We start from the raw sequence: 23,959 nt of genomic DNA on the forward strand, positions 1-23,959 counted from the left end.
AAGTCCTATCGGTCCTGGCTGGCTTGTGGGACTCCCGAATCAGCTGACGGGTACCGACAGGCCAAACGGATTGCAGCCCGGGTGGTTGAGGAGGCAAAAACTCGGGCCTGGGAGGAGTTCCGTGGGGCCATGGAGAAGGACTGTCGGTCGGCCTTGAAGAGATTCTGGCAAACCGCCCGGCGCCTCAGGAGGGGGAAGCAGTGCCCTACCAACTCTGTTTACAGTGGAGGGGGGCAGCTGTTGACCTCGACCGGGGATATCATCGGGTGGTGGAAGGAATACTTCAAGGATCTCCTTAATCCTGCCGTCACGTCTTCCATTGAGGAAGCAGAGGCTGAGGGCTCGGAGGCGGACTCGTCCATCACCCGGGCTGAAGTCACCGAGGTAGTCAAGAAACAAGGGGTGGATGAGATCCGTCCTGAGTACCTCAAGTCTCTGGATGTTGTGGGGCTGTCTTGGCTGACATGCCTCTGCAGCACCGCATGGTGGTTGGGGAAAGTGCCTTTGGACTGTCAGACCGGGGTGGTGGTCCCTCTTTTTAAGAAGGGGGACAGGAGGGTGTGCTCCAACTATCGGGGATCACACTTCTCAGCCTCCCGGGAAAGTCTATGCCAGGGTACTGGAGAGGAGAATCCGGCCGATGGAAGAACCTCGGATTCAGGAGGAACAGTGTGGTTTTCGTCCTGGTCTTGGAACACTGTACCAGCTCTATACCCTCTCCAGGGTGCTGGAGGGTTCATGGGAGTTTGACCAACCAATCCACATGTGTTTTGTGGATTTGGAGAAGACATTCGACTGTGTCCCTCACGGCATCTTGTGGAGGGTGCTCTGGGAGTATGGGATTCGGGACCCTTTGCTAAGGGCTATCCGGTCCCTATTCGACCGGAGCAGGAGCTTGGTTCGCATTGCCGGCAGTGAGTCAGACTTGTTCCTGGTGCATGTTGGACTTCGGCAGGGCTGCCCTTTGTCGCCGGTTCTGTTCATAATTTTTATGCACAGAATTTCTAGGCGCAGTCAGGGGCCGAAGGGTGTCGGGTTTGGGGACCACACGATTTCATCTCTGCTCTTTGCGGATGATGTTGTCGTGCTGGCACCATCAGACCAGGACCTTCAGCATGCACTGGGACGGTTTGCAGCCGGGTGTGAAGCGGCTGGGATGAGAATCAGCACCTCCAAATCCGAGGCCATGGTTCTCAGTCGGAAAAGGGTGGGTTGCCCACTTCAGGTTGGTGGAATGTTCCTGCCTCAAGTGGAGGAGTTCAAGTATCTGGGGCTCTTGTTCACAAGTGAGGGAAGGATGGAACGGGAGATTGACAGACGAATTGGTGTAGCTTCTGCAGTAATACGGTCGCTTTACCGGTCTGTCGTGGTGAAGAATGAGCTGAGCCGAAAGGCGAAGCTCTCGATTTACCGGTCAATCTACGTTCCTACTCTCACCTATGGTCATGAGCTGCGGGTCATGACCGAAAGGACAAGATCCCGGATACAGGTGGCCGAAATGAGCTTTCTCCTCAGGGTGGCTGGGCGATCCCTTAGAGATAGAAGCTCGGTCACTCGGGAGGAGCTCAGAGTAGAGCCGCTACTCCTTCACATCGAGAGGGGCCAGCTGAGGTGGCTCAGGCATCTTTTCCGGATGCCCCCTTGATGCCTTCCCGGGAAGGTGTTCTGGGCATGTCCCACCGGGAAGAGACCCCGGGGAAGACCTAGGACACGCTGGAGGGACTATGTCTCCCGGCTGACCTGGGAACGCCTCGTTGTCCCTCCGGAAGAGCTGGAGGAAGTTTCTAGGGAGAGGGAAGTCTGGGCATCCCTGCTTAGACTGCTGCCCCCGTGACCCGGCGCAGGATGAAGCGGAAGAAGATGGATGGATGGATGGATGGTCTTCTTATGAATGTAAAAATTCTGTCATCATTTACTGCACATGTTAACGGATTAGATCATTCACACAGCACGCGTATGCAGTGAGGCACGTCCGTTGCAGATGAGTTGCGTTAGTGCAGCAATTGTTTATGCATCGCGTCTATTTTTGCTGTACAGCAGCACACGTATCATGGCCAAAACACGAACACGAATTGACATAAAAATGCAATAATTTCACCAAAAATGCATACAAATTAAGTTTACTACCTTTTTTATTTTACCTTTTTAAGCAATAAAAACAAAACAAGAGTTGTAAAAACAATACATCGGATTAAAATGTTGTGTCGTACAAATATCCTACAGTGTTTATATTTAATCGGGAAGGTGCACGCAGATAGTGACAATCAGGTGACAAGCATGTGGTAATATGATCCATGTTGACTTCTGCACTGGTTCATAGAGTGAAGTGATCCCAAAGTCTGCATCTCGTTCTTCTCCGCAACCTTCATAGCAAAAGATAAACGTGATAGCCTTTCTTTTATCAACAACTCGCACTAAACAAAAGAAAGAATCACAATGACGAAAATAGCGTTTCATAAACCTTTTATTTTTTGAATAATCTTCCAAACATTGGGAAGTTACTTAACCATTGTTGACTGAATCACTCCTAAGACTCTTGCAAGCAAAAGTAACGTAGTATGTGTGGAAACACAATGGCGCATAACGGATCTGTACTGCATACGTGTTGCTCTACGCACCGCATACATACCGCACACAGATTATGTGTGGCCCAGGCGTCAATCTGCACAGCAGTTTACGCTGATGGCGTAACGTAAGGGGAGGCAGGTTCAGGTCGCTTGTACACGCCCCAATCTCTTGTCTCCTCCCCCACGTCAAATCAGGGACACAAAGCGAGGCGCAAAGAAAAGTGAAGAGCAAAGAGAAAACAGTGTCGCAAGGGAGCGATTGGCTGAAACGCGGATTTAAAGGAGCGATGTGAAGGAAAAAATGTGTTGCAAAATTATTGCTGCTGTTTTTACTAAACTTGTTTTTTCTTGCGAAGATGCATTTTTTTGCTTAGTAGCCTATTTTTATTTGCAAAACTTATGTTTTGTTTGCAAATATTTTTTCTGTTGCAAATATATATGACCCTATTTTGGCTCCATACAAGAACTGTTGGTTGCAAGCATTCTTCAAAATCTTCTATTTTCTCTGTGTTTATCAGAACAAAAAAACTTATACAGAATTGAAACAACTTGAGAGAAAGTCAATGAAGACAGAATTTTCATTTTTGGGTGAACTGTACCTTTAAACATTTACTGTGGGCAAAGCAAAAGGTGCAATGTGTCAGGGTTTGTAATGTGGTATACTGGAAGTACTCACTTCATTTTTCTATGGGTTTCTAGAGACGAGCGCTGCGGACAGCTTCCGAGAAGCTTCGCAATCGCACCTCATTTTCGGCTGGCATGGTGCAGAACTCACCCGGAACCAGAGTGAACCGTTACATTGGCCGTCTTATAGAAGCCCGCCAGACAGAGTCCGAGACAGCGGACCTGAACTTCATTACCCTTACATACAGGAACATAGAGAGAGAGCAGAGAGTAGGTACACACATACACACTCTGGTGGATTGTGGGTAAACAAGGGAGACTGGGGCTAGTTGTCACAGGGGCACAACCAATAAGGTCTTGGTAGAGTCACATGTTGAATGTAGCTTGTGCACTCATGTGGTCTAGCAGTCTTTTTTTTTTTTATTCTGCAATTGAAACTTAAATTTGATTCATATGTTGTTTGCACACTTTGGATTTTGCCGTGTCATTTATAATAAAAAAGCTCACAATAATACAATAATAAAAAAGCCCACAATAAGCTTATCCATTGACACAACTTACCCCATATAATGTGACAACATTCATACAGATGTTACAAAAGGTCAATATGTCTTCAATTAACATGTTTTGGACTGCATTAAAACTTGTGTTGAGAAAAACTGACTGGTTTAGAAAGTGTGACAACTAACCCCATTCTCCTCCGTGTAGCTACAGTGACTTGGCGAAATGCGAGAGAGATGGAATGAAGAATTCCTCGTCCCCCGCATTGTTCTGTTGTGCTTCGTGACTCCTGTCTCCTCACTTTCAACCTCCTCTCTCTCCCACATCTCCCTCTCTCTCTTTCTTTTCTCACTAGTTCTCTTTCTCTCCCGCTCTCCGATCTCTCCAATCGCCGATTCATGTGAGATGTCCGCCCACCCTAACAGAATGGGGGCAACAGTAATGATTTGGGAATATATGTCATACGCACAGCATCTCTATGGCTCTGTCTCTCTCACACACAGGCTTATGCGTGCAGGAGCGCGGTGCTTTTCCTTGCTCTCTGTGGGAGTATAATGACATTGCATCTGGCTCTTGTGAAGAGGGGGATGCTGGTTTTTTACTCTAATGAAGCTGACACACAAATCTCTCACAGGATGTGTTGGAATGACACAAACACGCGTTGCATGCGACACCTAAGAGAGAAACTTTTATGTCTTAGGGGTTGATGTTTAGTAGAATTATTTTTTAATTTGAAATTATAGTTCATTGAAAAATTTAAATTATGTCATCATTTACTCACCCTCTTGGCTTCTCAAACCTGTGTGACTTTGCTTCTTCCACAGAACACAAAAGAGGATATTTTGAAGAATGTTGGTAACTAAACAGCGACAGCACCCATTCACTTTTATTGGAAGAACATGAAACCAATGCAAGTGAAGGGGTGCTGGTTTCCTCCATTTTTCAAAATATCTTCTTTTGTTTTTTTGGGGGGGAAAACTAAGTCTTACAAGTTTGAAATGGGTGGGTGAATACAGGTAAACGATGACAGAATCTTCATTTATGAGTGAACTTTCACTTTAGCAATTTAAACTTTACCATGAACTGTTTGTTTATATTTCTTTTCAAATGCCTTTTATGTATAATCTTTTGTTTAACATAACTACTCAACCATGATAATATACTGTAAATAAAGAGTTAAAAACTTTTTTTATATTAATAGTGTAGTAATAGTTTATATTATTTATAAAGCCAAAGCAAGACAAATCATTTTTGATTGACATTTGCACGTCCATCATGCCCCCCACACAAATTGAATGACAAGCGGAAATGACACTAGTTAATGATAAGAGATGACTGAATTGTCCATTGATGTTGAACATTGTTAGTAGACACTCATCGACGTGTTTAACAACTGACTGAATAATTGCTATGATCTATCAAATTGTCTCTGTCTGCCTCTTTCTCTTACACAGTATCAGCAAGTGTATGATGACGCCTTCATCGGCGCTGTGGTTATCTCCCTCATCCTCACTTCATTTTTCACAGTCGTCTATTTTCTCATCATTCCACAGTACGTACATCACAAAAGACACACAAAACCTGCCTCAACAACATGTAACAGTGCACTCATAGAACACACACACTTTTCTTTATTTGCCAGACACAGGCTCAGGTCACTGCAGCGCACAATACACACTCTGCATAGTTATTAACATATAACATCTCTCTCTCTCTCTCTCTCTCTCTCTCTCTCTTACTGTAGAGGTCTTCTGGTTATAATTCTGCTGGTTTTGTGCCTGTGCTTTCACATGGCAAGTGTGATGTACCTTCACATCACTCATGTGCAGGTAACACACAATTAAACACACACTCACACTGAAGGTGATATTAAAGCCATTCTTTTCTGTTATTAGCTTTATTTAGCAGTGCTCTCATAGGCTTCATGGCAGCAGGTGCTTTTGCAAAACCTTTAGTTTTGGTTGATTCATTTAACAATTCACAACATTCATTTACTTGTGCTTGCAAAGGAAAGCATGCATATATTATTGCTTATACTTATGCCACAGTAACCATCTAAAACACCCTAGCAACCACAGCGCAATATCCTGATAACCACCCACATCACCTTTATACTATTGAGAACAACCTTTTAAACACTCAGAGGACCCTACCCACCAAATGGCAACACGTTAGCAGCCACATAACAACGCTCTGGCAACAATTTTACATGCCCTTGCAACAATATAATAAAACGCTAACACACCCAGCACACCTTAGCAACCACATTACAATGCCTTGACAACCAACCATATATCAGCACCCATAGGTAATCCGCCAACAACCACCCAGCACACACTAGCAAACACTCAAAATGGCTTGGTAAGCACATAGCAACACCCAATGGACCAAAAATGAATGCACTAAAAACCACGCAGCACACCCTGGCAACCACATTATCATGCCTTGGCAAACATCCAAACACCCTAGACACAGTCGAGATTAGAAATGCCGTAGTAGACTCCTAGTAAACAGCCAGAAGACCCTAACCACTACAGAGTAACTGCATTGCAATCACATAAATTCCCCTAGCACCACATAACAACACCCTGGCAATAATTTAAAAATGCCCTAGCAACCACATGCAACACTTTTACAATTAACCCGCACACCCTTCAAACTACATTACAATGTCCTGGCAACCAACCAAAACACCCTATGTACACAAATAGAAATAGACTCAGCAAACACACTAGAAAGGACTCAAGCAAACACACTTTGACAATCCATAAAGTGCTTACAACCGCAGCACTCCCTAAAAATTGCACAACATCTTAGCTAAGCCAAGCTTCATGCGTTGTGTAGAGAGAAGTGTCAATAAAATTTTCTTTAGTAAATGTATACATATTTTTTTGTTATCTTTACTCTCTGCACTTTTGCTGATATCTTACTGCTCGTTCTGTTCTCTTTATATCTGTCTGTTTAGTGCTCTCCTGACTGTCTGACCCTGCAGATCAGAACGGTTCTGTGTGGGTTTCTGGTGTTGCTCATGTACTCCGTGACCCAGGGATGTGTGGTGAGTGTGTGTTTACTGTAGTAAAAGGGAGGGGGGTGTCTGTGGGGGGAACTGTGATTTTTTGTAAAGACATTGTCTGATCATCATAGTACCTCCTTTGAATTTACATCCTTGAAATCAGATCTGAATAATAATAATTCATCCTATTTGCTACTGTAATCTCAGTTTAGGTGAATGTGTGGTCTTCTTTATACAGCTCTACAACTAAATAAAAAAAAACGTAATTTAAGTTTAAACCCTAATACATTAAACCAAGTTTCTTTTTACACCATATACTCCAGATATTATTCTTTTAAGAAATGTGGTTGTTTTGCATCATTTAACAATTTAACTTTAGAGCCACAATAACCAATATTCACAAAATCTCATATTTGGAATGATTCATTAACCACAAAAGAGAAAGAACAACAAAATAAACTAAATCAAATATTAATTTGACTGATAAAAAACAATAGATATCACAATAATATCGTTATCACTCATTCTTTTGAAAATGATAACTTTGTAGTAAAAATCCATCACTGTGACAGCCCTAGTGTTGACAATGTCATAATATAATATCAACTTTAGTACAATATTAAAAGGTGCATATATTATATACTTCCTTATTACACATTCAATCATAAAAATGTAACTGATTTAAATGTATTTGCAAAATTGTACATGTCAATGTGCTACCGTCTCTACACAGGTGGGGTGTGTGCCGTGGTCATTAGAGGGGAATTCCAATGTCTCCATGGTGACAGTCGTCAAAGTCAACGGGACCACCGTGGGCACCGGTGTGTGTAAATACACTCCGTACATATTTTTATCATGTGTGATGGTGTCGCTGTCTGTGGCCCTGTACCTGCGTGTGTCATCGCTACCCAAGATACTCCTGCTTCTCCTTCTCAACATCCTCCACACTGTCGTCATGGAGACCAGTGGCTATCGAGAGGCCATGGGGTGAGTAGAACTCAACACAACAATTTATTTTTATCATCTGCTTATAATCGGGGGTTTCTTCATATATTTGTGTGCATGTTTGTGTTATATGCAGCGGTGGATTCTTCCACACACATGGCTACGACCCCGTTCTGGCAATGCTGTTGTTTTCTGGAGCTCTAGTGCTCCACTGCAGACAACTGGATCTAAAACTTAGACTGGACTACCTCTGGGCCACTCAAGTGAGTGCTTGTGTGTACATGAATGAGTCTTCAGATAAATGCATGAGATTTTAAGCACATTTTTAAGACATGCAGAACTCAGCAGAAAATTCACAAAGTTTTATATGCTCATTGCACAGCACGTTTAGTTTCACATAGAACAGCAGCATACTCAAGTCTCTGATGACGTATTTCTTATTGACGTTCGGGTGGGATATTTCAAAGCGATTACTGCACAATAATAAAGTAAGAAGAATTCCTTGTTTTGCATAAATTAAAATAAACTTTCTTATTAATATATTGTTTTCTGACAAAAAAAATTAAGTGAGTTCATGCAGAAAAATCTGCAAATTGGGTAAGAAATGTAAATAAATTTGACACTTGATTTTTCTTTGCCCATTGACAGATATTTTCGGTTGTTTATTACAAGAACTCGCTGTTTTTGAAGCTTTGATTGTGTTTTTTGAGTGTTTAACAATGGATGATCATGTTACTAGTTTCAAAAAACGCTTTATATTTCACATACTTCAAGTCTGTTGTTCACCGCTGTCCCTCTTCTGACAAAATGACTTGATTTATATCTATATAAAGTCCCTCCTTCCGAAATGCTCTTATTGGTAAAGCTGACCCAGTCTGTCATGATTGGTTCTCCGCTTAGAGCGTTTGTCTGAAGATGTCCCACCCATACCATATCAGCCAGCTTCCGCTTCTCAGGCTGTTGTGATTGGTCGGTGCCACTATCAATACAGGTGTATTCAAACTTTGGCTTTTAGCAATAAACAGTAACAATAGCGTCAACTTCACTTCATCAGTTAAACACATGTGGATCGATCGAAGTGTAACGGAGGTCTGCTGGTGCATGTGCAAACATCAATCTTTGACCGAGATCGAATTTCTTCCTGCTATGGCGAGAGAAATGACGCCGGACCGATTAGGTCAGACCGGTTATATTAATTAACACTAATAACAAAAGCGTTAGATTTGCCTCTTTATGTTGAACCCCAGTTGGATAATGAAACAAGCTAGGAGTCATTTCAAAGGACGTGTCATAGAAGTGTTTTAGAGGTATGCGCACACACACACACACAATATCAGTGTATTACACAGAACAGCTTTCACAGCTGATATTAAAGTCATGGAAGCTGTTATTTCACTGTTGGTTATCTTAGAATGTGTATCTGAATTCTTATTGCCAGCTGTAGGACTGTGATGAAAGTGAAGGCAGTTTAGCGCCTAGCTCAGTCAAATGTTTACAATCTCTGATAACCAAACACTACTCAAGAAAGGCCTCGCCCTTTTATTGCCGTATTCCTTTGGGCGGAGGTTGTTAAAAGCACTCGGAATACTGACATCATGTACCCGGCAAGTAGAGGGCTGTAGTCCGATTCCAGCCGTTCTCTATAGTCCTTGAAAAGCTACTTCTGTTAAAGACAATATCTCGCTTGGCATTGAACTTTGAGCTTTATCATTTTGCAGATATTGTTAATGCTCTAACAGAAACATTACACACTAACTAAAGTTTGAAAATTCGCATCACGGGAATGGTCGCTTTAATAAAATTGTTATATTTTCTTTCAGAAAACAAAAGTCAATATTTTGGTCACTTTGCTTCTTCAGTAAATTTTATTTGTTTTAGATATTTTATTGTAAAACAAACAAAAATACGAAGAAATATTTTTTTGTAGTGCATGAAATTTGGAGGTGCTTAAAACGTTTATATAAGTAAGCAAAGAAGCATGAAACTGGCACTAGCATTTTAGTGGACAAAACTTTATCTAGTGCAAGATGAGTCATGACTATTTTTGTCAGTTGTCCAGGAAGACAATAGACTGTGGGCACAATTCCATTCCACAGAATTTAGAGTTTTTTAGAAGTCAAAGGAATCTGGGCCATATGCATAAGCATTAGCAGTGGCAGTCATTTCACTGATAACATCGCCCTCTAGTGGTTATATTTAGTACAAATAATCAGGGATGAAAAATCACACCCTAGTTTAAACTTATTGCTAAATGTATATTATCTTGCTGCCACCATTCAGTAATTATTAAAGTGTGATTTTTTTGTTTGTGTTTTAGGCTGAGGAGGATAGAAATGATATGGAGAAAGTGAAGTTGGACAATAAGAGGATTCTGTTTAACCTGCTGCCTGCACATGTAGCTCAACACTTCCTGATGTCTAACCCAAGAAACATGGTCAGATTTTATATATACTGTAACTCACAAAATTCTGGGTATAACCTCAAGAGTGTTTATTGTCCACATGATGCATCATTCACACAGCCACACGGTAAAACATTAAATTCACTGTGTGAAAAGATTGCAGTGGTTGTTTTCTGGATAGTATTTCCCCCACAGACTTGGTTTCATCAGCAGAAATGGTGTTCTATAAGGTCATAAATTAAAGTTAGTTAAACAAATATGAACAATTAAAGCATGTTTTATGTAGAATGATGTTCACTATTGAATATGTACAACTTTTTTAATTAAATTTTTAAATTGGTGTGGTCAAATAATAACTATTTTTGCAGTTGTAATACTCAAAGTCACCACTTCATGGCAATGTTGTTGTGATCCAGCTGTTAAGGAGGAGAGAGGTCAGCACAGATGCTTTGATGATACTGTATGTTTTGATCATGTGAATGAGATAGCATTGTGCGTAGTGTAAATGCTCAGCCTCGCTGTCTCACTCCCTTTTGTGATCTCACTGCCAAGCTGCATTGTGAGAATTTAAATAGGATGATTACGATCACACTCGCTGCTCCACAGTTCATACGTTTTGTTTTTGCTCCATGTTTAACACATGCTGCTTGCCTCTTTTCCTGCCTAAGATCCGTCTCAGGAATTGATGCAATCAGACATCCTAAGTTCTGAAGCAAGCCTCCTCTTATGAGAGAAGAATCATTTTGTAAACAGTGGCGCGGGGAAGTAAAATCTGGAGAAAAAATCACAAAATACAAACATTACTTTTCCCTTTGCTTGTTTTATAACGTCATGATGTTTAAGTGGGTCAAGGACATATAACGACCACTTAACATGTGGTTCAACCAATAATATCAATAATTGTATTCATTTAAAAATAAAAAATTATTTGTGGCTGAAATATGAATCTCTGATACAGCATGCTTAACTGATTTAAATCTTAAAAAAATAACATTCACTTGTTTTTGATTTTCAGGGAAATGAGTTTGATAATTTTCTTAATTTAGGAAGACAAAGTTATAGAACAAAAATTTGAGAGAATTAGTAACCAAAACTTATAGAAATGCAAAAACTTAGTTTCTAGACACTTTAAATAGTAAGGATTAAAAAAATTAAAAAATTTAATTAAAAAATTGAATCTGCATTTATGTGTACACCACATTCTAAATGTTGGAATAACCGCAATAGGTATGATTTATTTGTATTTTAAAATCGACCCAAGTACAGTTACGGTTTGGAAAGACAATTGTTTACCTTTTAATTTGTAGTGTGCATTTGTAGTGTACCCATAATTTTCCCAACTTCACACTTATGTATTATGCAGTCAGTTATGGTGTCTTGCACTTATTTGTAAATAACCTCTGTTATGATTTGCATTTGCATACATATATTAAATCGACATTAACTTTTGCTCACAGTGCAATTGTCTGTTACCAGTGTTCTAAATTATGTTGCTGTATAAGCTTCCTCGTAGGCAGAGCAATTCACTTAGAATTATTTACTAACCTTATGGAACCGGAGAATTGAGAAACGTTGCTTGGAAACCATCTCACACTCTTCCGCAAGCAGGGATGGTCGGGGCTGTTGGTACCGACCAAAACACAGAATTTACAGAGTGTGGTTGTTGCCGCTGTGAGGCCGCTCAGGTAGCAGCAGCAGTAGAATAAGTTGGGTTAAAAGTTGTTCTACTGCTGAAATAATTTTAGAGATATTAATTTAAGGTCGAAAAACTACAAAGCTTTAAATATGATACCATGTATTTGTAAGTGTGGTTCCCTTTCTGTCGGTCTCTCGACGTTGTGTCGAAGCGACAGATGGGGTTCACCCTTAAGAAACTATCAACTTTGACTATGAAATTTGCATGCTGGACTCTGCCCCCGGATATTCAGGTATAAAAGGGAGACGACGTGCTGCATTCATTCACCTTTTGTTCTTCGGAGCCTTCACACATGATCGACTTCGGGACTTTCCACTCTCAACCGTCCAAAGCATTTAGGATTTCGGCATCTCTGGTGTTGTGAGCTTACATTGCTGTGGGCCAAGCTGCCCCCTCTTTCCGCGCTACGGCCATCCTGTGGTTCCATCAGGCCAGAGGGTTTAGAGAGCTCCACGAGGGTAAGGCTGACTCAGTGCTTATGCTGGAACTCCGCACCGCCACCGACTTCGCTCACTGGCAACCAAGTTGACCGCGCTGGCCCTGGGTTGAAAGATGTCCACACTTGTGGTCCAGGAGAGACACCTCTGGCCGAACCTTGCACAGATGACTGACGCCAAGAAGTTCCGCCTTCTCGACGCACCCATCTTGCAAGGGGGGCTGTTCGGTGATACTGTCAAGGAACAGTTCTCGACAGTAAAGAAGCAGACAGAGGCTATCAAGCATATCCACCTCCGCCACGACAAAACTATCTCGACGACTGGCTTATCTTGGCACACTCGCAAGATCTGTTATGTACACACAGGGACCTAGTTCGATTGGGACTTCAGGTCAACCGAGAAAAGAGCAAGCTCTCCCCTGTGCAGAGCATTCTCTTTCTCGGTATGGAACACAATTCTGTCTCCATGACAGCGCAACTGACTACAGAGCGCACTTAGTCAGTGTTGAACTCCCTGGAACAATTCAGGCAGTCAGCAGTCCCCCTAAAACAGTTTCAGAGGCTCCTGGGACATATGGCATCCTCGGCGGGGTTGATACCCCTCGGGTTGATGCACATGAAACCGCTTCAAAACTGGCCACAGAAACAAGTTCCCTGGAGAGCGTTCCAAACCGGCAGTAGGCGTATGGTCATTACGCCTCTATGGCGATGCACCCTAACCCCTTGGTCTTCAGTGACCTTTCTATGGACAGAGGTCCCTCACGGGAAGGTCACGAGGCGCATCGTGGTGATGACAGACACCTGCCTGCAGGGTTGGGATGCAGTGTGTTACGGGCACGAAGTGTCGGGACGATGGACGGGCCCCCGCCTGCGTTGGCATATCAATTGTCTAGAGTTGTTCGCTGTGCTACTTGCACTGAAGAGGCTACACCCTCGTGCAGGACAAGCACTTGCTGGTCCGGACGGACAGCACAGCAGCCGTAGCGTATTTCAACCACCAGGGTTGATAACACGACTCGCCCGAGGCCTCTTCCTGGGGAGTCAGCAGGTGATCCGCTCCCTGCAAGCCACACATATCCCAGGCAACCTGAACCAGACAGTGGACCCTCATTGCACAGACCCTGTGCAAGGTCAGGGAAGAGGAGCATCAAGTGTTACTAGTTGCGCCGTACTGGCCCAACCAGACTTAGTTCTTGGAGCTAATTCTCCTGTCGACAGCTCCCCCTGGCCGATTCCCCTGACGATGGACCTGATTTCTCAGGGGAAGGGCACATTATGGCATCCCAGGCCAGACCTCTGGAACCTCCATTACTGGCCCCTGGACAATTTCGTGGTAGCGCTCACGTCTGACACGCTCTGGCCAGTCACCGTGCCTGAAGGAGGGAACGAAAAGTTGTGTCCTTCTTGCCACAACGCGTGCTGCCCCGCTGCACCAGTTGTGAAAGGCTCTCAGGCTCCTCAGAACTAAAGGTGAAGAATGCAGTACGCCGTCTCATTTCTATACCCAGATATCCGGGGGCAGAGTCCGGTATGCAAATTTCATTCGCCAATTTAATTCTATTTTTGATCATGTACATTTTTTTGTTTATAAGGAACAAAATATAGACTCAGAAGATTGTAGAATTTATGCATGTCTTCCTATAAGGCAAGTAGTCATACTGATCATACTGTGCATTAAAGGGATGGTTCACTCAGAAATAAAAACTCATTAATTATTCACACTAATGCCATTCAAAACCTGTATACGGTATGACTCATTCTTCTGTAGAAAACAAAATAAGATATCCTGAGAAATGTCTCAAATTTCATCACAAAAATTGTGTTTTGTGTCTATATAATGGAAGTCAATGGGGTCCAGTGTTCTTTGGTTACCAGTGCTCTTTAAATTAATGACATGAGGTCTGTTTGGGTTACCAAAAAAAAGTTTTTTATTTCTTGGGTCAAGGGTCTCATGACTTTTTCTTCTCTTTTACTCTTCCAGGACCTGTATTATCAGTCTTATTCTCAGGTGGGCGTCCTGTTCGCCTCCATTCCGAACTTTAATGACTTCTACATTGAACTGGATGGAAACAACATGGGTGTGGAATGCCTCCGGCTGCTCAACGAGATCATCGCCGACTTTGATGCGGTGAGAGTGTCTTGTTTTTCAACCTGAGAAATGTATGTTTTGGCTCAGCGTGCAAGTTAACTTAATCCTACTCTGGGCCTCATTTATATTTTATTTCTTTATCATTTCTCTCTTTATCCTGAGGCAGCTGATGGATAAGGAATGTTACAGAGACATAGAGAAGATCAAAACTATCGGCAGCACGTACATGGCTGCAGTCGGACTCGTGCCAACTACAGGATCCAAGGTACACAAAAGTTCTGTCCCAAATCACAGATGACTTAATAGAAAACACACCTCTCAGGTTAAAGTTTAAATTCTGTCATCATTTATTTATCCTTATGTCATTTCATGACTCTTTCTTTGGGGGAGCAGAAAATAGATCGATATAGATATAGATATTTTGAGAAGTGTCTGAGTGGTTTTGAGTCCATATAATGGAAGTCGATGGGACTTATGTTCTTTGGTTACCAACATTCTTCAAAATATCTTATTTTGTGTTTTGCAGACGAAAGAAAGTAATATATGTTTAGGAATGACATGAGGGAGTAAATAATGCATGAATTTTATTAATTTTAGTGCAGAATTGTGACATAACTGTGTGTGGCTACAACGATAAAGTAGTATATCCAATAAGATTACTTGTCCTCATGTTACTCCAAACCTTTGTGATGTTCTTCCCTGACACACAGAAGAAGTTTTGATGAACCTTCTCGGTTCCATTTAATAGAATCCTATTTTTTACAAGGGTCTGCTTTAAAATAAAGTTATTGACGTTTGAAATTATTGCCAGACCCTTATTATTGCCAGGCCATTTCAAAGTCCCTTTAAGGAAGTCGGCGCAATCATCAGTCTTGTTTGCAACTGTTTTAGTCATACGAAACTAAAGTCCTATCTACTTGAATGGGGTAAGACGGCCTTTCTCAAAAATGACTGGCTTAAATGTCAATAAACAACAATTAAACGTGACATCAACTGCACCATAACTTCTTAAGCTCAAATTGTGCTGAAAACCTTAGATCGAGATCGCTTCAGCTACTGCGTATGCCCACAGGTTGCCAAGCACCTGATAAGACTCTGCCCACCTCTCACAGAGAACCATCAGTCTTTATTCATTGACGATTGGTGCTTTTTACTAGAAGGCGGGACTTCTTGACTAATTGAGTGTTACATTTCTGCCTTTCATCGTAATAGTAATGCGGCATCATGGTCATATTTATTATGTTTCATGCCCATGTTATATGGTAAAGAGAAGCAAAACATCTCCTTTTGTGTTCCACTGAAAAATGTCACAAACTGTTGCTCACTTCTGGAAGTCAATGCTCATTAACAACTTGTCGAGTGTTGAAGTGCTTATGATTTATTTTGTCTTTCCGTTTGATCTCTGTTACACCTGAATAGGTGAAGAAATCCATTTCCGCACACATGTGCACAGTTGCTGATTTCACCATCGAAATGTTTGACGTTCTGGACGCGATCAACTATCAGTCCTACAATGACTTTGTGCTTAGAGTCGGTGAGTGATCTTGTAATAGGAAGCTGTCATCGGTGGGTTTGTGTGGGCGAGCATGCGCATGTGAGCTTGTGTACGAGCGGAGGAAAAGCGTCAGACTGTTAGTGTTCACCTTGTGCCGGACATCCCTTGTTCATAAGTTCTATAGGATGTCCTGAGTATGACGTCTTGCACAGGGTTGCGTATTTGACATGTACAGTTACACAAACAAGTGATATGTGCAAACGCACTGAGCATGTGCAGAACAAGGGGACTTGACCCTATTTTACCTTTTATACAAATGTCTACACAAACAAGTGACATGTGCAAACGCACTGAGGATGTGCAGAACAAGTAGACTTGACCCTATTTTACCTTTGAGTGAACATTATTCCAAAAAGACAAATGTTTTTCTTAATCGTTTTTAATTTAATGTTTTTATTCTATATACATATATATATATAAATGTGTTAGTTATATTTGTATTATCTTTATAATTTTAGAAATTAAAGGTTCTTTACCTGCAAAGTGATAAATTCTAGGGTGTCTTTGATGGTTGCACGTGTTGCTATGGTTTGTGTTAGGTCTTCTACTGTGGTCTTTTCAATCCAAATAGAAAATTCAGTTTCACATGGAAGTATGTTACATGATGCAGTTCAAGTATAGTAATATGCGTTATGTTATTAAAACCTTTAAGGTACATTTTTTATGCAATTTGTTGATTCATTGATCAGGTATTAATGTGGGTCCTGTGGTTGCCGGGGTTATTGGAGCTCGCAGACCTCAGTATGACATCTGGGGAAACACAGTAAATGTTGCAAGCAGAATGGACAGCACTGGAGTTCAGGGCAAGATACAGGTACAACAACCCCAAATGTGTGTTTCTACAGATGTTGGCATTTTAATGTCTCTAAAAACTATTTACAACATTTTCACTTCTATTTTTGCTGTCATCACTTATGTAGTATTATTTTTATTTAGTTTCTTGTTTATATTGTATTTTGTATTGTATTTCATAATGAATATTATATTTATGTTATTGTATATCGTTTCAGAGATTAAAATAAGTCTAAATACTTTCAAAATAAACATATATTTGAATCTTTTAAATAATTATTAATAATTAAACTCTTATAATAATTTGATTTTAATTTGTTTTTGTAGTGATGTAATCATAAAAAAATGTATATCTTTAATCACACATTTTTTTCTGTGACTTATCATCATTAATCGCAGGTAACATTAATGTTTTTAAATATACTTTTAAATGTTAATAATTTCACATTTGTGACCCTGGATCACAAAACCATTCTTAAATACCACGGGAACATTTTTAGAAAAATACATTGTATGGGTCAAAATTATAGATTTTTCTTTTTTGCCCAAAATCATTAGGATATTAAGTAAAGATCATGTTTCATGAAGATATTTTGTCCTACATTAAATATATAAAAACTATTTTTTTGTGGCCTGCCAGAGTGCCCCTGATTAACAACTTCAAAGTAAATTTCCTCAATATTTAGTTTTTTTTTCCAATATCAGAATCCAGAGTTTTGTAGATGTTTTACTATTCTAACAACTAATACATCAATAGAAAGGTGTATTAGAAAGAATAGAAAGAATCTTAACTTCAAAAAATTGACCCATAAGACCAGGGTCACATTTAATATCCATACGAATGCGAAAACCTGTACATTTCTTTAATAGCTTGAATCAATTTAAAAAATTTATTTAACATTAATTATAGCCATTCAGCTATCATGAAATTGAATGAAGTTCTCAAACACTTAAACAAAAAACACATTGAATTCCTCTTTTCTTTGGTTCTTTGGTTGACATCAGTGACAGGAGTCACAGCAACAGGTTTAAGAATGCAACCCCTTTAAGTGCTGTCCCTCTATGCAGATCTGACATCTCTCCCATTTTCACAACTCTTTGTGCTTAAGTGGTTTAAAAGCCTTCACATGAATAAGAGGAGCGTGATTATATAATGTAACGCCAGACAAAGGATGACAAAACAAATGGATGCTGCGTTATTTGCATTAAATATTTATACCACGTTAGTATGAAAAAAACGATTGCATGTGTTAACGAATTATTCTTTTCAGATCATTTTTTTATTTAATTTTAAATGTAATATTTTTTTCTGATTCTAGGTGACAGAGGATGTCTTCCGTCTACTCTCTGGTCATTATCGCTTCCTATGTCGCGGCCAGGTCAGCGTCAAGGGCAAAGGTCAGATGCTCACCTACTTTCTGGAGGGCCGAGCCTCACAAAGCACACACCACACGTCCAAGAACCTGGAGCGCATCCGGACGAATCTGGGGTCGGCGCCCACCGTCAGCACTTTCGGGGTAAAAAGTAACACCCTCGGGCAAGTTGGCACAACGTCGAAAAACAGCATTCTTTATCTGCCCTCCGTGTCCGTCGACGTGGAGATGGAGGTGTGATCGCCATGGAGATTGGTTCTTCGGTGACCGATCCTTTAGTAAATCAGGTGCACGGAGAGAGAATGAATGGAGCAAGATTATAAGAGAAGAAAATAATGAGCACTGGGATTAAAAAAAAGGAGAAGAGATGGTGAGGTCTCTGTCTTTGCACTGGTGGAGTGAGGAGAGAAAACTAAAATGTGCCATGTAGAGACCCCCCAACGCAAGTATATAATAAGCATGTGTGTATTTTTTGTGTGCGCATGTATGCGTGTGCGTTTCAATGAGTCTTCCCCAGACCAATAGGATATCAGGGTCTCCTACACCGGAGCATGCGATCTACTGCAAGGCAGCTTCACACCAGCCGAGGAGACACAACGTGTGTGTGTTATCTGAAAATGTCAAGAGATGCCACGGCAATGAATAATTTGGGCAGTGAGGACCAAACATAGATTTTAAACAGCGCTGTATTTTGTACGTGAGTTTGAGTGTTGCGAGATCAAGAAATGTTGAGAAGAAGGTTGTGTTGGGTTTTTGAAAAAACTAAACAAAAAAAGGGTTACTCATATTGAGATTTGTTTTGAATAAATTGTTTACAGAGACGCGGTTTTCGAACGCCATACAAATGGAATTTCCAGCGTTTCAATTTTTTAGTCGTTCATCCATGGGCGATAGAGAGAGACTGCCAAAAATACTAAACATTTACACTGACGCTAAATCAGACACCAAAATGATTTATTATTACAGAAAAACACTATCCTGTTTTGTAATCATTTACAGAAAGAGTCTGTGACGTGGGTAAATGTTTATCTATGCGTGGGTTGAATAAGCAAAGTTTTCCTGTAGGTGATGTGTGTGTACGCACCGGGCTTGGAGAAAACATTTGTGATCGCTTGCCACTGCTCTTTTTGACGTCTGGACTATCCTATCAAGTAATAACATGACAACATGAAACTAATCTCACATTAGTACAATGTTTAATAAACTGTCAGGAATGAAAAATATTGTTATAATCACTCAAGAAGATCAAAGCCGAGTGGCAGTGCAGGATTTTATTATCATTGGCTTCCAGTATGTGATCAAATTCCTGAATAGAATACCAAGCTGGGCATTTGTTCTCTACTTCAAATATTTCGGTTTCTAAGTGGCGCTTTCAGAATCTCCTATTAATGGCAACATCTCTCACTGTGCTTGCAACAATCTTTAACACGCAATTGAACATGCATGATATTTTAGTGCTGGATGTGTCATGTGCTCTATAGGTCTTAGGTTCTGCTATCTGAACGTCTCGGTTCAAGAGCATGCAGACGTCTTGCTCTACAGCCTCATTTGAATAAACGAATATGAGCTCTCCTTTTCATTTACTTTGTGTGCTATTACTGTCTCTTTGATAGATTTCCCATGATGCCTAGGGAGTGACGTTTGGCTTCAAGCATGCCGTTCTGCATGTCCCTCTCAGCATGCCGTAATTCTGTCACGTCAGCTCTGTTTAATAACCGATTTGTGTTTCTAATGCATGCCTAGTGCAAAAAGAAAATCAAGGGTGAAGAAATGTTGCGAAACACGCTTCAGTAGCACCGCATGAGCCCAAAACCTAATGGCCTTGAAGATACGAAGCGTCATTTTTGAATCATCGTCTTTCTTGATGGCTTATCCGCTTACCTGTTCTATGCGTGGTGCTGTGAGACATTAGGGAAAAGCTTTTTGGGAGTTTTGTAGCATTGGCGCCTTTGTCAAGCTCTTAAAGTGACTGCCTTTTTAATCCAGGGTCTGAAAGAGAACGTGTATTTGAATATGTGCCAACCGACATATCAAACCGTCTTCTTTTATAGCACAACTTTGTGTGCACTTGGTTTTCTTTCGAGCTTTATTCTCATATGGACTGACCAAACCACATTTGGCTCTCACAAATGGGCTATTTCTTATTTCTATTTTTACGTAAAACTGCATATTCAGGAACGCTTTGTTTCAAAATATATTAGCCGCATTTAGATTCATTTCCCACATGAACAGAATTATAAAGTTTTAGCGTATTTAGGTCAATTGCTCATTGGACTTTCACATCTGTAGATTTTTTTATTCAACCAATATGAATGCCAAATGCCAAAATGCTTATCGTATCACTGACTATTTCAGATTCTATCCAACAAATGTAGCCAAACAGCTAAATGGTTTTATTTAATATGGCTTAATATGACCTATTTTGACTACAGTGGCCTAACTTACTGTTGTTATGAACATTCATGATGTATTAATAACTTTAATAATGCATAAAGTGTGCACAGTAAAACCATAGAATAGATTTTCATGTTGATTAGATATTTTCATATTTGATACGGGTCAAAATTATTGTACGTATTAAATATATTGTAGAGTTAACGACAAGAGTATTTTATTGACGATTTGTAATATTTGTGCTATTTTTGGGGTTGCAATGTATTTATTGCGATGGTTCTATGTGAATGTAAATTTCATATCGAGATCTTTTATACTTGTGTTTGCACTGTTCGGGAATAAAATAACAATGAGAGATGAGGTCGGGGCTTCTGTGGTGTTTTTGTGCGTCTTTGTTGTTGTGACCGCATACTCTTGACGTACGTGACCTTGTACATCAATCTATGGACTGTTATTGAGTGAACGACCTGTGAGTTATGAGGTTGCGTAACTCGGGAAAAACAACTGAAGCAAACAAGGAAAGCTTTTGATGTGATCAAACATTGCAAATTAAAAGCCACTGTTTATTTTCATATGAAATTAACTGTGTTTTAAAGTTTAGGTAGAGCCCAAACAGCACCGTCCACAAACACATGCACGCTTCAGTGTGTTAATGTGTTTGTGATGGAAACGCTGAATGTGTGAGACAGAGTCCCTTTGTTAAGTGGAATCGGATGAGACCAGTTTCTTAATCCTCAAGAGCCAGTGTCTTCCTGCGTGGGTATTTGTTTGTGTGGATATGTGTATATGTTTGGGTCAAATAAACAGCAGTTGTTTCCAAACACTGAGGATTTAGGAACTACCGTCAATCCGGCCTATTCTCTTTTCGTGTTTACTCGGTTTTCTGACCGAGAGTGGCATTTTCCCACATCCAGGATGTGCCCGTTCTGAAGCGTTTTGGGAAATAGGGGAAAACAAAGGAGTCTTATCGAGCCGGTATGTGCAAGCGGCAAACAGACAGGATGTGACATGTCGTACCACCGGAAACAACTTACAAAACACTACCCGTTATGTGTATGAAAGACACAACGCGTGTCACATCAGGGCACAGTGTCGGGTTGAATTGACATCATGACCCAAGGATCATCTTTGATGTTTTTTCATTATTTCTGTTGTTCCCAAAAGCTTTTGGCTTTCTACAGTATGGTTCATGCACTGAAGAAAAATCTGCTGGATTAACATGAAAAAATGTACATCGGTTGCACTTTATAAAGTTATGTTTACTCAGCATAATTTCATTATGTTCAAGGTGGCAAATTTATGTTTGTTAAACAAACTCCTCTAAATCTTAAAGATACAGTAACAAGTGCTACACTTCACTGAAAAACAAACAAAACAACACTTAATTAAGACAATAACTGGGAATGCTGGGAAATATAAATCATCTGCCTAGTTGTAACAATTATACACACATCTTTTAGTGCTAACATGAATGGATTAAGACAGAACTGAACATGAAAAAATCATGTCGTGACCTTATTTTACAAAAATGATGTTAATTTACTGTAACTTATTTAAATTAATCAAATTGGACAAGCAACAAAAATCCTTTTTCTTCAGTGTGGAAAATCTAATTTTAGGCTGAATTTCAGTAATGTTATTCTGCCATCAAAACTAGAGTTTCTGAATGCAAAGTTTCTACACTATTTCTGTTCTATTTTCTACACTAGAAAAACCTTGATAAAAACATTTTTTATTAAGAAATTTTATTTACACATCATGGATTCCAAAGCATTGGCATTGTTGTTGTTGTTTTCGTTATTTTCAAAGCTGTATTGTACAAAATTGCATTGTGCATTATTATTATTAGCATTTCCTTCAACTGTCATGGTGTAGCATATCAATCTGAATTTGTCACCATCAAACGTCGTCACGTGAAATGAAATCGCTGGTCCAAACACACTTTGACAGATTTTTTTGTTGGAGCTTGCGTTCTCTGTTCACCGCATTCGCATTCAAGGAATTCAATGGAATAACAAAAAGTGTAGTGTGACCACCGCATCACCCTTTGGGTAATTTATGTGACAAAAAAATGTAATAAAAATACGAAGGATTTTTTTGGAATGACAACAATGTTGTAAAAACTATCACATTCACGAAGACAAATTTGTAAATTGAAATACCACAAAACTGCATAAATTGTTTTCTGGTTTTAGTGAAAAACTGTCGTGTAAACAGCTCCTTCAATGTCGAAAATTACAAAATAACCACCATGAAAGTAGTTTATAAAAGTTTTCCGTTATATTCCTAATTTTCTGAACCCATATGCTGATTTCAGCTTTATCGACATGAAAACTTGCGTCAAAGCTCCAACAGAGAGTTACGATTTTTGATCAATGTGTCTGCCTTTTCATCACACAAAGTTAATGTATGGCCTCAGTATTGGAGCACCGTAAATGAATGACATTGACTTTTAAGCATTTCTTAAGTGCTTTTTTAGACATTCACAACATATTGGCTTGTTTTTCTGAATAAACAAAGTCATTCAAAAAACCCTAGGATGACACGAGGGTGTGTATAAATGAATGCAGAATTTGTCCATTTGGGTGGAATATTTGTTTCCTCATCTCTTCCTGAATTTCCTGAAATACCTGTTTCAGTATTACACACAGAGGTACAGTATACGCAATGGAACACTCAGCCATGCCTAGAATTCTGAACCTATTAGGAACAAGGGACGTTGCTTATGGAAAATCTTCTGTATTCACCGGTCTTGTACATCATAATAGCAGCGTCAGTTCATCAAGTGCAGGCCTGGTCTTGCTTTCCCAGCACTTAACCAAACCCATTCCTTTCCTCATCTCTCCAACCGCTAACGTTAATCTCTGCCCTCCAGCGCATTAACCTTCACAATGACTTACAGAATAAGGATGCTCTCTCTCTCCCTTTTAAATTCCCATCAAACGCCTTGCCAGAACTTGTCTTTTCCCCCTGAATTTAACCGCATGTCCCATTTTACTGGAAACCGTAAACGATTCCAGCGAAAGGAAGATTGGATGAGTGTGTATATGTGTGTGCACCGAGCACATGCTGATGAGTAAGACGTGGGAGTGTTTATTACCTGTAGGGAGGAAATGACTCATGACTTTTTATGGCTAACATGCCAAGATAAACACTGGCTCTAACAGGTCATCAGCATGCACGAGTGCCGCTGTTGAGATCACAAATACGCAGCTCTTGATTGGGCGGACAGGTCTCAGATCAGTTCAGAGCTAATGATCAATTTCCACTTAGAGTTACCCAACTGAGCAGTCATGATAAACATACACAGATTACATTACAGTACACAGTGTGGACAGCATATCTGATAACGGTGGATTGAAGTTGGCCAAGACCGGATTTTTGTCCATTTGAACAAATAAACCATAAATAGCCCTAGAGTAGTATAATGTGTGAATCAGTGTTTAGAATGAGGCTTTTGCAACGGTAACCGTACATAACATGAGTTTGAACCTTACATTGTAAACAATTATCAGTCAGTCCTCTCCAATTCAAAAATGTTATATTGATTTATATTGATGTTTTATTGACCAA

At 40.2% G+C, this 23,959-nt stretch overlaps 1 protein-coding gene across 1 annotated transcript in view; it reads left to right on the plus strand.

The window, feature by feature from the left end:
- The window catches only part of adcy1a (adenylate cyclase 1a), a 46,309-nt gene extending 25,574 nt beyond the window's left edge, over positions 1 to 20,735 (plus strand). Inside the window, exons 9-20 of the mRNA XM_056765433.1 lie at positions 3,267 to 3,461; positions 5,147 to 5,244; positions 5,437 to 5,521; positions 6,658 to 6,747; positions 7,439 to 7,692; positions 7,787 to 7,913; positions 9,968 to 10,084; positions 14,165 to 14,311; positions 14,439 to 14,537; positions 15,692 to 15,806; positions 16,517 to 16,641; positions 17,939 to 20,735. Coding sequence (XP_056621411.1) covers positions 3,267 to 3,461; positions 5,147 to 5,244; positions 5,437 to 5,521; positions 6,658 to 6,747; positions 7,439 to 7,692; positions 7,787 to 7,913; positions 9,968 to 10,084; positions 14,165 to 14,311; positions 14,439 to 14,537; positions 15,692 to 15,806; positions 16,517 to 16,641; positions 17,939 to 18,232 — 1,746 coding nt within the window. The 3' untranslated portion in view covers positions 18,233 to 20,735. The remainder of the gene's footprint in view (positions 1 to 3,266; positions 3,462 to 5,146; positions 5,245 to 5,436; positions 5,522 to 6,657; positions 6,748 to 7,438; positions 7,693 to 7,786; positions 7,914 to 9,967; positions 10,085 to 14,164; positions 14,312 to 14,438; positions 14,538 to 15,691; positions 15,807 to 16,516; positions 16,642 to 17,938) is intronic.
- The last annotated feature ends 3,224 nt before the right edge of the window (positions 20,736 to 23,959 follow it).

The sequence above is a fragment of the Triplophysa dalaica genome, chromosome 13 (assembly GCF_015846415.1).
Source record: "Triplophysa dalaica isolate WHDGS20190420 chromosome 13, ASM1584641v1, whole genome shotgun sequence".
NCBI classification, from domain to species: Eukaryota; Metazoa; Chordata; class Actinopteri; order Cypriniformes; family Nemacheilidae; genus Triplophysa; species Triplophysa dalaica.